The sequence below is a fragment of the Rhopilema esculentum genome, chromosome 14, assembly GCF_057945365.1.
Source record: "Rhopilema esculentum isolate cy_ngs chromosome 14, ASM5794536v1, whole genome shotgun sequence".
Lineage (NCBI taxonomy): Eukaryota > Metazoa > Cnidaria > Scyphozoa > Rhizostomeae > Rhizostomatidae > Rhopilema > Rhopilema esculentum.
Window position 1 is genome coordinate 2887329 of NC_142828.1, and position 14801 is coordinate 2902129.

The window sequence follows — 14801 nt, forward strand, 5'->3', positions numbered from 1 at the left end:
CACTAGTCAGGCAGATTCTTAACCTAGCAAAAATAAGACAGACCTAAGACAAATCACAAACAGAAAACAATATCCAAATGTTGGCTGAGCTAGTTCTCCACATAGGCAGTGCACAGGGAAAATAAACAATCAAGGTTTCAATTTGGACTTTTGATGGAAATGACAAATATTTTTTGAGGCTGAAAGTTTTGTAAATGCACGCAATTACAGGCAGTTTTTTAACAAAATCATGTGTAAAAGAGTTTTTCGGAAGGAATCTATTCACACAGTGAGTATAATGAATACTGTGTAAAAAGGATCAATAATTAACATTAATTTGTGATAAAAATTTTGGATTAGGTGATTGGTATATGAGAAACAGATATATTTCTACTTTACTTTCAATTTTGAGAGGTTATCAGACCATTTTGGGGAAATTTATTCTAGATGTTTAAATATTAATTGTCTTCTTTAAAAAAATTTACAGTGTAAGCTTTTGATAATTAACACTAACATTAAATTCCACATCTCTTAATATGACAAAAAAAATCAGCTGCAAAACCATCATTATCTGATTCATTTGAAAGCTAAAAACATTTCAATGAATAAAACATAAATATATGCATAATTTGCATTTTGACAATGTGAAATATCAAAGAATTACCTGATATAGACAAGAGAATCTTCAAAGATATTTAAAAGTATCTTTAACTGCTTCAATTGTTGTTTATTGTCCAGCTAAGGAGAAAATTATTTGTCTACAGCAACTTAAAAATACAACTAAATGTTTCAAAGTAGTTAAAAAAGGGAGAAGCATAAAATGTGTATTTCTATCACTTTTTGTGAGCCTCTTCAGATAATATAATGCTTAACAATGAGCAAAAGGTTTTGGGAAATTCACACCCAGATTCAGGTTGAAGTAATTCAAGAGGAAATAAAACAAGGTTTTGTTAAAATTTGGTTTTATTGAAAAACTAATAATATGTCTCTTTTTAGAATGACTGAAAATGAACATTTATTATATAAAATACTGAAAATCCACAGTGTGGCATCCTCTTTCAATGAGAGCCCCTAATACATAGTCAAAATTCTAATAAGCACCTTCCCCACTCTAATGAGTTGAGATCCCCCCCCAAATGACCCTCCCAATAAGTCTTTTTTGAGAAGAAACTGTCTAGTCTAAAATCTTTAATCACAAGAAATCTGGCACTCTAGATGCGAAAATATTTTCAAATGTAAATTTGGAACTACTTTAATACTTAGATCAAAATGATAGCAATCTATATTTCTATTGTATGGAAGGAAATTGTGAAGAGGAAATTTAAAACAAATCAGCAGCCCCAACTTATGATGGCCTCCTTAAAACAGCAGGAAATTTCAATGGTATGTATCATTGACAAATAAAACTTATAAAATTTTGCTATGCATAGTATGAGCAAAACTAAAAAGATATATACCTTTGAAATATAATCAAGAACATCAGATGCTGTAATTTGCTAGAAGAGTTAAAATGAGAATATAGCAAGAATGAGAATATCTAATTCTTACTAGAAATAATTAATCAATAACCAATTTTGGTTTTATGTTGCAAAATGGTAATTCTAGTATGTAAGCTTGCCCTAAATTGAACTAAAATATAGGCAGGGTTATCACCATACGGGGTATGAGGAGTGGGATACCTTCTTGAAAAAAATCTAATTTTTAAAATGTTTTGAGCCATCCAAGGGTGCTTTGTCAGTAAATAAAGGATGGTTTACCCTCATTGTCAGAACGGAAGCAAATCTCTTGACGTGAAAAAGGGTCACAAACATTTCACAACATCATTCATGACATCATAATTAAGAAACTCTTAAGAAACAGTGAGTATTGCAATTTCAAGAACATTAAGAAACTGGAGTACTCAACATCGACCTTTGTTTCTTATAAAAAAATAAAAGTGCAGCCAAAGTCTTTCATTAATACTATCATAATGCTTTTGGCACAGACACTCAGTTGACACAGAAAATGAAATCATTAAACTGGCTACCACTACAACACCAACACTGCATCCATGACCTTCAAATCTTCAATAAAATTCGAAACAACATGCTCAACATCTTGTTTCCAGAAATTGTCCAGAATTGTCAAACAATATAATTCCTCCACTCTGAAGCTTTCAAAAATCAATCCTTCGTAAGAATAGTTTGGATTTGGAGCCTACTCTCAGAAATCATGAATTGCATGAGAGAAGACAAATGCAAAGTATCAGTGACAGAATGGTTGCACTCATGTCAGTGGGTGAGGTGGCCTCCACCAACACCTGGACCCTAGTATAGACTTATTAGAGACAATTTTTACTCTTTTGTTAGCCTTTTGTTATCCCTTGTTTATGATTAACACCGCTCCCACTCTGGCATTAGCCAACCTTTGCTTGGATTTGTTGAACCAAAACCAAATGCAACATTTTGTAAAAATCAACAAACTGGAGCGCTGGGCGGAAATGGTATTGATCCTACTCCTGAGTTAATTTTCCTTTTTTTAATGCTCCTTGAGTAAATGCTCCAGATTGGTTGTATAGCCTTTAGGAGTTAAGGATTGAAGAGAGAGAAGAGAAGAGATTTTCGTCAAAGTCAACATCAAAATTTGTTATATATGAGATCTCTTTGAACTCTGACAGCATACCTGTGTTGAAAGACTGTCTTTCAAATAAGAAATGTACACATCATCTGATGGACTTGAAAGTGAGTACTGAATAATTGCAGCTAGAATTGAAAAAGATAAAAATGAATAAATCATAAAGCACGACCGGATACTTACTGTTCTGTTATTTGTAACTTAGGTAGGGAAGAAAATATCCTTTGAGATCAATATCTACAGAGTTTGACATATATTCATCTCAACTGTAATAAGCTTTTAAGCGTTAGCAAAATTTATAACTTGGGTAAGAAGACAGTGTGGAATCTATGTGACGGTTTCCCAGTGTATATATTGCGTGAGCTTCACACGGATTCCACCCTTGGGTAAGAAGTATTTGTTGTTTCTGGTTTATATGCCCTTCCAGCCAAATATTTATTGCGTAAAGGATTGGTTCAATACGACAACACTGGCATAATCTGTCACATTTCCCCTATAATTTTATCATATCTACAAGTTCTGGCCTAATAAATCTTCTCTTTTTTGCCTTTGTGTCGTGGCCAGCAACTTTTATGAAGAGCGATTGTTGGGGCCTCACCGGTGAGCTGCGAAATGAATTCCCGACATTCATTTTCTTTTAGACTGATAATTCTTTGGCTGATCTCAGAAGTCCAGCTTTTCACACTCCACCGCTCTTGCCATGCATTCGACAGCACGTTACTTACAAGCGCCGTCGCCATTTTGGAATCAAAGCGTTTGGTGGCTGTTGCTGTTGTTTATGTTATGGTTGTAAATGTAGCCATCACGTTGCTTGTGATCAACGATTTCCTGTCGTGTTTTTCATCCAAGCAAATTTGATCTGTCTTGTCTACAAAGTGGGAGGTAAAAAGACTGAAAATGGCAGGTAGAGGACGAGGGTCTATAATGAACGAATTCCTTAAAGGGGCAGTTAAAGAAAACGAAGGGCAAACTGCAGATCCTGGAACAAGAGAATCTGATGGTAGATACTCTTCATCATCTCCTTTGATGAGTGCTCTCGCGATGAAACCACCTAAGAGCAGCATGTGTTCCGGAGGAAGAGGTCTTATGAGCCCAAGCCAATTTGTTAAAACTGGCTCACAAGCAAAGGAAGTTAACACAGACAAAACTTCAGCGTTCCTGGCAGCAGAAGAATACCTTAGTAAATTCTCTCCATACCCAGGTAAACAACCCAAAGCCAAAATTAATACTATTTTCATGCCTCATAAACTGCTAAAACGCAAAATATATCATTAATAGAGTTCGCCCATCGTGAAGCCTATCAGGATTAACAAAATGTAAATGTGATTATCAGTATTTTTATGATATTCAGTTTCAGCTTATGACATCCACCTCTAAAAACAAAGACAAACTGATAAAACAATGCTTGCAACAATTTCCCTTGGGGGTTCTGATATTGTAACACTTCTTACTATTAGTAATGCATGCAAAGAGCAATTTACTCAAAATGCACTCTGTTAGATATAATCTAGGGGGCACTTGACCAGGAAAGTGACAGGGATGTGCTGAAAACTTTCTTGCACTCTGACACTGCCCTATAAGAATATGCCAAAGACATACCTTGTACCATAAAAATGCAAACAATTTAGTAAAATTATGCCAAAATATACCAGGGTGGAAAGAAGATTCGCATTATGATTCACATGAACTTCTTGTGAAGACAGATTATTGAAAGAATTTTTACCTTCTGCTTTTAAATACCCAGTCCAAAACAATTTCCTTAATTTTGATAACCTGCCCCAAGGCTTTGATGCAGTTCAAAGTAGCCTGTTCCTTAATTTTCATCAGAAAAGTATACCCTGTTCCGCGGCAAATCCCATCAGGTCAAGTATGGGTGTGCACCCTGGGCATCATATATTATCAATCTGCAACCAGTAATTTCATAGGTAAAACAAATTAAATTTAGATCTATCAATAAAAATCTAGAAATATCCTAAGTCGGAAAAACAAGAACAAGAAATTTAGATCTTAGAAATATTCCATGAATTCTTTGTCTTTGAAAAATGGTTTTCATATTTACTTGAAAAAGTTTTTTCCAGAAGATGATGACAAACATGACTCAATAGAGATGAAAAAGGAAGAGCGAAAGCCAATACGAAATGTCATAAAACAGAACTCTCCACAGGTTAGGTCACCAAATGTGGGACCACTGAAGCAAATAACTCCTCAACCAACACAACAAGAAAAAGAAGAAGCTGAGGGAGAATGGCAAAAATATAAATTTCAGCGACAGATTGCTTCAGTAAGTTCTACTTTTTAGGAAAAGGTGGATTTTTAAACATCAGATTTTATTCCAAATTTGATCAATTTTTTATATGTAACAAAATCTTTCAACCGTTGATAAAAATTTTTCAGTTTTAGGAATGCTTTGAAACACAATAAGTGTCTTGACATACCTAAACTGCCTGTAGTTTCTTAGACTGTAGTGTATTAGCATTGACATGTCAAGACCAACAGGTAAGTAAGGAGGATCTAGGTAGATTACATTTATGTGCAACCTTCCATAATTTGTTTGTTGTAGAATTAAAAGAGAACCATTTAACTTTTGTTGATCTTTCATAAAACTATTAAAATCATTATCCTTGTCAAGTTTTTGTATGAAGAATAGGGAAATATGGCAAACATGGACAGATGATTTCCGAAAAAATCATGCTACAATATTTTTATATTCTTTTTTGGACCAATAAGTGAAATATATGGGAACCATAATACTTAATGTTCTTAATGTGAGTGAAAGACATTAAAACAGAGATTTCTTCCTTCAAGATGGTAGGAAGTGCTACTGTTGAGGATGTTGATGAGATTTTTGATGCCCTGAAGATCAAGCTGGATGGTAAATAACATTATACTTTGATGAAAATGTAGCTTGTTTAAAGTATTTAAATAGAATCCATTGTTTCATGAGTTGAAATAGCCAATAAATGGAAAACTTATTAAATTTTGCTTTGAGCTCTTTTACTTTTGTTAATCACCATAATGATGTATATAATAGAAAGTTTAAAGGAATTTTTTATTGTTATCATGAATATGCCACCTACTACCCAGGGCTGCAACAACTATTGAAATGCAGGAACTATGTTCTCGGGCATGTTTCAAAGTAGGCAGATAGAAATTGTCAAAAAATTGGATTAAAATAAAAACTATTTTGAGTTATTATAGCTAGGGATTTATCACCCTTGAAATTGTCAATTTCATTTCATCCTAATATATAAGTATTATTTGCAGATAGCTCCTTGTCAATGAAGTACCCTCAGTTCAATGAGTTCCAGCTGATTCTTGAATGTCTTGTTGACAAATCAACAACATCAGATAATTTTACTGAGGTTTCAAAAAGTTTTATCAAAAAAATTACAGGTATGTATTTATAACTGAGATTCATTCATTAATCTGGTGGCGAGGGTATCTTTGATTGCCTTTACACAGGTTTCCTTTTTTCTCTCTGTGGGAAGCATCTAGATTGACATAATCCCCAGCATATTTATGGTGTTGTCTAGCCTTTGTACTTTCTTTTGTACCTTTAAATGTTCATGGAGCTTTCCACTCTTTAATATTATTGTTATCGGTTTTTGTTTATCAAATACTGTTCAGGCTCTTCAGCTTCTTTACTTTAGTTCCTGTCGTAAAGAAATTCTGTTGATTCATTTAAATCTTCATACAAAACAGTTTACTTTAATTGATTGTCAGCATAAAATTATTATATACAAAAATGTGAGAGCAAGGCTATTCCATCACTTTCAAGAAAGTTTACAGAATTGCAGACTTTGTACATAAAATGTCTTTTTTTTGTAGATTTTTTCTCCCGACCACAATTTTTAACAAATATAACTTGTATGCTCCTTTACAGATTATGATGCAATTCAGTTTGAAGTTCACTTTGTCCCTCTCATCTCCACTAAAACAACAGAACTTGTAAGAGTAAGTGCCATTCTTCTATTTTTTTCATCAACTATTTAACCTTTGCCAGTTTACTTATATATGATTAACAAAGATTTGAGTTAATTTGCAAAAAAACTGCTTAGAAGTGGGACCTACATAGATATTTTGAAACTTGGAATCCAAAAGGCCCCATAAAAGTATGTGGGTTTTAATAAAATAACTCAAATGCATGTTATTATGAACGTTATTGGTAAAGCTTTTTAAGGCCCATATCATCGTTTAGAAATCAAACAACCTTTTTCATGCTTCAGGTTTCTGCTTCAGATAAACTGATTACAGCTGGAGCCAGGAGATTTTGCAAGCTTCTTGGTGCACTTTATAAATTGTCACTTGAATCAGATAATGATAGGTAAGTGTCTGTATCAAAATGTTTTGATATCATTGGATGGAGTTGCTGGTGAACTTTTCATAAACCTGGCTCACAATGTGCCAGATTATGAGAAACATCATAGCTCTAAGTTAAGATTTTCTCTATGAAAATTTACTCTGCAATGTAATAATGACAGCAACCAATTACTCATATTGAATTTTAATTTTAATATTGAATGAACATTAAAATATCAAGTTTTGTGCACTGCCACTAAAGATTGTGGGGAAGATTCCATTGATTTATAATTATTATTGTGAGACAGGGTTTATTTTAACATGCAGTGATAACCAATTTGTGCAATTGATAAATCTTTATTGTGCAGTGATAAACTCAATTTTGTGCAGTGATAAAGCTAGAATTAAGAGATTTGGCATTAAAACGCAAAATTGAAGCAATTGCCAGTAGACACATAAAGCTTATAAAAACCCTTAAAATATTTCAAATGAGAACATAACAGTAATAGTTATAATATCTCTTTGAATTTTGATCAGTATCTAAAACCTGTCAAGATTCTCCATAATCCAGTTAATTTGATGGGTGTGGTCATGAAAACTTTCAAAAGGTGACACCCAAGTTTTCAAAAGTTTTAAATATGTGCAGTGATAAAAATTTCTTCAGATAAACTCTGTTGTGAGATTTGCTAAAGTATATTGTTTGCACTATATACTTGACTTTTTAGATTGTAATGCATAGAAATGTTTCACCAAAGTTTTTTTCGTTACAATTTAGACTAAGAACAGTCATAATAACATGTCTGGAAGAATGTATTGAGAAATGGACATACCCGGATGGCATAGGGGTACGTGCATGACTATTTTAATTTCCCATACATCTTTTTTAAGAAGATGTGCTGTTGATATTTGTAAAAAATAGCTGCATTGAATTTTTGTCATTCTCACGGGTTAATTGGTCATTTGAATTCCTTAAGAGCACAAAATCAATCTTTCATTACATAACTACACATAGAGGCATGTGGCATTTTGAAATTTGGTAGATCCATGCATTTGCCTACATTTTTTTGATCCAAGATTTGCCCAAAGAAACCAAGCCTCTTCTGGAAATGTGGTCTTTAAACATCTTTAGCATATCCTATTGTATCATAGGAGCATTTGGCTCAGTAAGTTATTAAAAAGAACAGTTGTAATAAAAATTCATCAAAGTCACATTAATACAAATTTTGGTAAAAGGAGTCTGGAATTCATATGTTCTACTGTTCATACATGGCTTCTTTTTGTCAAATTAGTTCTTGAGCTGTTTCAGATCTGAAATTTCAGATCCTGTATTTTCTTGTTAACTTAGGCATAAATATCCAAAACTTTCAGTGATTTTAATCCTTGAAACAAACAAAATCTGGCAAAAATACGAAAATAAATTTGTGTGAACATGTAGAAGTGCAGATAAAGTTGACACAGAAAGCAAATATTAGTTAATCTCTTTCATACTACAAGCTTAAAACTTGATTAAATTCAATTGCCACAGGCGCAGTGCAGGGTGTTGAAATTTGGGTACACATGGTTTTAAGTTTTTCTGATTACATACCTTACATAACTTGATTTTGATGCAGAGTCAAGTTGAAGGATTCAGCGTAGTTAAAGCTGAAGCAAATGCACTCGCAGCAACAGAATTGTTTAAGGAAATGGATCTGCTAAATTTGGACAAAGAAAGGTGATTTTCGACTAATAACGATCATTTATGCTCTTCAGCTTGTAGTGCCAGTGATGACAAGGCCAAAATGGCGTGGCTCTTCACCTTAACCCTTTAAGCACGGTTTGATGATGGCGATTTTTGCATAGTCATAACTTTTCAGTATAATAGGGGATCGTAATTCTTTTTATGCCTGTGAAAGGGATATAAAAGGGTTTTAATGACAAACTGTGTCCTGAAAATCAAATTTGTCTTTTTTTCTGTTGACAAGGCAAGGAATGCTTATTACACAGTAACTGTAGATCAGCACTTTGTCTACATTATCAAAAATCATGACTTGTTATATTTTGTTTCGTTTTTTCCTGACTCCGACTTATAAATATAAGTATCATTTTGCACAAATATATCGTCTTTTTTTGTATGCAAGTGATCAAGTTATCTTTTTACTTATTGCCTTTCAAGAAGGAGGACGATATAAACAGCCCTAATAGCATAATATAACTAATTAACGCTTTCCTTTCTACTGAGAGTTACTGTTTTACGGCCTGCTATATAATGCTCGATGCTGTAAAAACAAAGCTGCATCTAGGTGTGTAAAACAAGACAGTTTTAGGTTGCATCTCGGAGCTTCACGATCAGCAACTGTCAGACTGACGACCCAACTGTTCAGAGCTTACTTTTGCTTATTAATCATTTTTCTTTGCCCATGTTCTTTGCTCCAACTTATAATGTTTCCCTCTTGCTTCTAGATTGCCAGCTATATTTCGTGACTTACGAAATATCATTGTTCTTTTAAAAGAAAGTGTGTTGAATGAATGCCTCCCAAGGTATGTTTATAATAGCTTGAGATAATTTTGATCTATATAAGTTTCAAGTTTAAGGCCAATATGAACACCAAAATCGTTTCAAGTTTCCCTGAATAAAATTGTTTGCCTAGGACCTCCTTAAAAGTGGTACCGATCTTATGCTTTAAAGTATGTTTGTATTTATAACTTGCATAGCTTGTTATCATGTTGGCGAATCGTCTGCTACCAGATTATTTTGATATTGAAAGTTTCTATGTTACAAAGTACTAAGCTTTGAATTTTTATATTGAAAATTTCAGAAAAATCCGTGAAGTCTTTTTGGATCTTTTGCTCGCTCACATCCCAAGATGCCTGTCTCCAGGTAAGCAGGATGTTGACGAAGACACAACGTGTTGTGATATTTATCCTACTGACTCAACTGTTGATGCTGATTTCGGTGCTGATACAGCAAGTTGTACCTCATCTCAATCAACGAGTGTCTCACTATCGGAAGAAGCAAACTTGCAATTGAGTTCAAAAATACAATCTAGCTGCATCGAAGGTAAGAACTCCATGACTCTCGCCTTTGAAGTTGATGATTCGCAAAGTGAGGATATGATGACGAATGAGACAAGTCGGTATGAAGAAGACATTGATGATTTTGATGATGCTGTTTTGATTGAAGATGATGAGGTCGAGGAAGTAACTGTTGACGCTGTCGAACGGGAAGGCACCAGGGGTGAGGATAACGTGGAACATGCAGGTCAGTCTGTCGATGTCAAATATGAGCACTTTGAAGAGAGAGAAAGCACTAGAGAAAACGAGAAAACCATAGAAAAGGGACAATATGATGAAATAGAGCAAATGATGAAAGAACTGAGATTAGAAGACCAAGTATACAGGTTTAAGCAGAACGTTATCAGGGATACAGTGCTTCAAGCTGACAAAGAAACGCTTAAAGGTATTCTCAAGGAGGCATCATTTCCAGCCGGTATTGTTTATGAAATTGTTACGTATTTAGATAACAGAAAAATTTCTATTAGGAAGACTAGCCAAGAAGAAAAGAAATCTACTTTCCAATATGGAAAAGGGAATGATAAACATTATAACTCTACCCGTTTAAGATCGGGTGGGGCTAATTTTGAAAGAGGTCCAGCACAAATTCAAGGAAGGTTTGGTACTGACAGCCCTTCTAATAGGAAACTCTATGGTATTGGTCGTGGCGGAAATACATCTAGTGATCAGTTTGTGCCAAAAAATCACAAGGCGAGACGTGACAATAGGGATCATTTAACTGGGAGCTGGAGACAAAATCACAACACGGCACGAGAGAGGGTTCGTGGCCGTGAAGATCCGATGAATTGGCGAGGAAGAAACGATAGCAGAGAAAGAGAAAACTCTAGTGATGTTACATTGAAGAATGGTCACGGAGAAACTATAGAGCGGTATCAGAAGCAGCAATTTAGCAATGATGTACAAGAGGGGCGCCGGATAGGGAAAGTAGAGCCACAGCCGAGGCATGGCGCAGAGGACACTCCAGTCAAAGCATCGATACCTCCTAGTTTTTCTGGCTTTGCCACCGGAGCTATGGGTTGTTACAGATGTGGATCAAATGGGCACAGGTCGGATGAATGCAAAAATTTGGCAGCTCTCTTTATTGGCTAATGCATCGCAGAGATGCCCTCAAAACGGTTTCTGCAGCATATGTTGATATTATGGAGTGGTTGCATCGTACCTGTTAGAACGACTTGGCCTAATTGTCATAAACAGACTTGATGATGGACTAGGAATGGGATATTAATTTTCTTTTTCAAATATTTGATTGCAGTTCTATGTTTCTTCGTTTTCTAATCGTTGTTATGAAGTTTGATATTGTTGTGCCTTCTAATAAATGAAGTAGTTTGTTAACACTTAGCTTTACAACAACATTCATCGTCTTATATATAATCGACAAGATCTGCATAAAAAAGCGTTTAATGAGATCAATATATTGTTCAGTTTGTTTTTATCTTAATTTTTGTGTTCTTTAGCTTTTTTAACAATGTATCTTAAAATGTAAAAAAACACGTGTTCAGTGGCGGCTCGTGTATTGGGGCAAGTGGGGCTCAGCCCCACCAAAGATTTCCAAAAATAAGTTTTAGATTTATAAACGTAAATAAAATCAACGTCCATTATTAATTTAGCACTGTTCACTAATTTCGTTGCTTCGAGTTTCACTGTTTGTCCATTCTCTAGTTTGTTTAGGTCCCACTGCCCGCGGTTCTTTCGAAAACTGAAGAAACACGCGTATCAGAAACCATCTCCCGAGCTTTTGGGGCTAGCCCCAAACTAGCAGAGAATGCACCAATCAAGTGCCTCTCATGACTCTACTATTCAATTGATGACTGCCTTCTGATTGGCCAATTCTGCTCGAATCTGCATTCCTTTGGGGCTAGTTGCAACTAGCCCCAAATAATTCAATTCAACGGTAGCTGAATTTTTGTTGTTGTGATGTAATAGGCAATGTTGATCTTGAAGTGGAACGCAGCAGAGTGGCGTGTATTCAATGATTCGAATTATCAGCCTTAAAACTTTGAAATAAAGCATACAAGCTAGATCTTTATCAGAATTAATTTTGCCGATCTTGAAATAAGCTCATAATGGGAAGGCTAGGTCGTAGGCCTTCTAATGGCATAAAGCATATTTCCAATGCAGGCTTTCAACTGAAACAATTTTGGCTTCACAGCATATGAAAATTAATCAATTAACAGTTTGAACTTTTTATTCTTTAAAAATTTTTTAATTGCCATGATATGCAATGCAAAGGATATCGTCTAAGAGTTGGCCATTCGAGTTGTCCATGTTTTTATGGACATCCCCTACGAACTTCTTTTTTTGTAAAGAGAGAAACGATCCAACGGACTTGAATAAATAAAGTTGAGCACACCAACATTTCGCATAGTTTATTACTTTGCTTATTAAAAAATTATACATGATTAATAGTGGCACTTGTTTATTTTTCAATCGAAACTTTCAAAATGATGACAGCCTTGTTGATTAGAGGTAGTAAAGAATGGAAAGGCTTTTTATTATTCTTGGGGTTCCGTGTCTATGGCTTTAGATTTCGAATATTACGTCATCAGCCCCACCAAAAATTTACCCCACGAGCCGCCACTGCACGTGTTGAAGTGAAATATTTTTATAAATACACCATGTTGAGTTTTACTTTAAGAAAAAACCTTAAAACAAAATTTATGTTCTTTCTTTGTTGCATTGAGTTAACAGACCGTAGTATATAAGGTTGTACTGAAGCAATTTGTTAACGAGAGTGTATCTTGTTAAATCGTTTTGCATGCAAAAGTTTCAAAAGCATAAATCTGTCAATTTATCATCAGATTATTGTGATGTTTTGAGGGTTTCTTACCAACTTTCATTCCAAGGTTCTCTTTCTTTTATGCTAGGTTCTTTTGCCTAAAAATAATACCAAGAATTATCGGTAAAAAAACAACAAATGTCAATAGTTTTTTCTTTTTTATAGAAAAGCTAACGCTAACTTGATTTAGCTTTCCTTTGCAAGGAAATGAAGGTCTTTATAACCTACTCTACAGCGCATCAAAACAAGGGCTCTGCAAATTGTGATGTATGGAGTTTTAGACTGCCTGTGTTTTTTAATAATGCTGAAAAGGATAAGTGCAACATAACAAAATTTTTTCTGAAAATCAAAACAAAAACACGAATGCCTTGTTTCCATTTAATAAGGGACGGGAGATATTGCTCAACCCCTTTGAGAATTTTTTTTTAAAAGATACTATTATTAAGCCAAAGTTGCCTGCAAACTGCCTGGAAATACTGGTCCCTAGCTTCTTGGTTGATAATTTTATGAAAAAGGCCATAACCTATTTTTGTCATATTTAACTGACTTTGCATATTTAGAAATATTTCATGGTATCTTTTTAGGTTATGTTGTTCATTCAACAGTTAACATTCAAAAATTCTTAATATAGATATATTATGACGTCACAATATAGCCTTAACACAATTCCATGAAAAAAGTTTTTCGAAAAAAGGCATAACATAAGAAACTCTCTAATAAGAAACTCTTTATAGATTGCAATGGCCAGAACTGCAAATTATCAGATCAAATCGCTAAGCTGTCCAAATTCCTTTTCCCCTTGAATAACTACAGTCTAAAACTTAAAGATTTCAAATATTCGATCGGGACATTTCCTGCAAATAAATGTGTCTGCTAATTCTTTATTCTTTGCTTGATTTTAGACTTAATTACTCTTATCAATAGTGCTAGAGCTAACTGTAAAATGTAGCACTAGTGCTTGTAATAAGTCGATTAAGCAGAAAGTTACTAAATAAACAACTGGGACGAGAAAGCAATTCTTTCTTTAACCTGTCAAGAGTCCTAGAAATTACTAATTACGGTAGAAAATAACGACACAGTATCCCCTTCCCACATAACAATGATTTTTGTTAAGCTAAATATTTGAAAGGAATCTATTAGACGACATATTATTAAGAAAGTGGAAAGGGAAACGCCTAGCGCGAATGTTTAGAAAATTCGTGAAATGAGACCAGAAATTCGACGCAGATTGTAGAACGATCCGGTTTACCGATTATCAAACAGAAAACAATCTACGGTGTATATATATTAGACAACATTTTTTGGTGACCATGGGTTTTCAAGTCTTATAACAATTATGTTATGCAGGGTAACAATTAGCAAATCAGAAAAGGTAGCCATGAATTTGTTTACGTAGATGCTCCAATAATGTTTATTGCAGAAGATCTATTGGTTTTGTTATGGATGATAATGATGCCAAGAGAATAACAAAGACTTAAAAATAACAAGAACTCTTCTGGGTACAGAAAAGCCATCACTGATTTGTGTGTTTGTTGTTGCTTATTCTCGTCGCGTTGCGGTGTTCCTCATACTACACCTGCTCTGCTATCTGAATCTCCTAAACTGCATACATCATGGACTAGAAGAACGTTAAAAACCAGAAGAACATCGAAATGAAGAAGAAAAAGGAGAGGACCAAAGACAGAGCCTTTCGGTACATCATAAGTAGCAGTAAGAGAGTCGAGTTATGGCTGTTACATTAATATTGTTTTCTGTTTGCTAAACAATTAGCATCCCAGGCGATTATTTGATATCTCAAAACACCTAGCCATGCAACAGTATTAACCTGTTGGATATTTTTGCAATCCAAACACTGGATAGGACCAAGCGCCACGGACCAGTCAAACAGTGGGTGGGCTGAGTTGGTGTGACCGAACACTTTTTAAGGCCACGCCCTTTAGAACGCCGGAAAACCCTCTTTTAGAAAATACTTGCTTCTTTCAACTGATTCCTTTTAAGCAGTTCGATTCAGAGAAGATAACAATTACTATGAAAATAGGTTAACAAGCTAAGACGCCAAGAAAATGAACAAAAATGGGCTTTC

At 34.6% G+C, this 14801-nt stretch overlaps 2 protein-coding genes and 1 long non-coding RNA gene across 5 annotated transcripts in view; 1 reads left to right on the forward strand and 2 right to left on the reverse strand.

Annotated features, from left to right (window-relative positions):
* Positions 1 to 3377, reverse strand: part of LOC135696247 (mediator of RNA polymerase II transcription subunit 24) — a 45639-nt gene extending 42262 nt beyond the window's left edge. Inside the window, exons 1-4 of the mRNA XM_089112484.1 lie at positions 3191 to 3377; positions 2641 to 2720; positions 1437 to 1475; positions 644 to 717 (exon numbers count right to left, since the gene is read on the reverse strand). Of these exons, the coding sequence (XP_088968610.1) occupies positions 644 to 717; positions 1437 to 1475; positions 2641 to 2720; positions 3191 to 3332 (335 nt within the window). The 5' untranslated portion in view covers positions 3333 to 3377. The remainder of the gene's footprint in view (positions 1 to 643; positions 718 to 1436; positions 1476 to 2640; positions 2721 to 3190) is intronic.
* A 20-nt stretch (positions 3378 to 3397) lies between these two features.
* LOC148958513 (uncharacterized) overlaps positions 3398 to 14801 on the reverse strand; it is a 39451-nt gene continuing 28047 nt past the window's right edge. The window contains exons 4-6 of one of the 2 annotated variants that reach the window (XR_016144598.1): positions 8477 to 12816; positions 7950 to 8026; positions 3398 to 3460 (exon numbers count right to left, since the gene is read on the reverse strand). This is a non-coding gene — a long non-coding RNA (uncharacterized LOC148958513). Of the gene's footprint in view, positions 3461 to 6909; positions 8027 to 8476; positions 12817 to 14801 lie in introns of those variants that run through there. The other variant, XR_016144597.1, reaches the window with a different exon arrangement.
* LOC135696248 (uncharacterized) lies at positions 3490 to 12741 on the forward strand. 2 transcript variants are annotated; one of them, XM_065215577.2, is made up of 10 exons: positions 3490 to 3793; positions 4671 to 4873; positions 5398 to 5464; positions 5857 to 5985; positions 6476 to 6546; positions 6819 to 6916; positions 7667 to 7736; positions 8502 to 8602; positions 9331 to 9408; positions 9687 to 12741. In XM_065215577.2, the coding sequence occupies exons 1-10, from the start codon at positions 3490 to 3492 to the stop codon at positions 11029 to 11031; spliced, it is 2466 nt and encodes an 821-aa protein (XP_065071649.2). In that variant the 3' UTR covers positions 11032 to 12741. The 2 variants fall into 2 exon arrangements, with proteins under 2 accessions (XP_065071649.2, XP_065071650.2); XM_065215578.2 differs by having other exon boundaries at positions 4674 to 4873.

Coding starts and splice junctions, on each gene's coding strand:
- LOC135696248 (XM_065215577.2), top strand. CDS start 3,490: ATGGCAGGTAGAGGACGAGGGTCTATAATGAACGAATTCCTTAAAGGG. Junction 3,794..4,670: donor TAAATTCTCTCCATACCCAG/GTAAACAACCCA, acceptor AGTTTTTTCCAG/AAGATGATGACAAACATGAC. Junction 6,547..6,818: donor AAACAACAGAACTTGTAAGA/GTAAGTGCCATT, acceptor TTCATGCTTCAG/GTTTCTGCTTCAGATAAACT.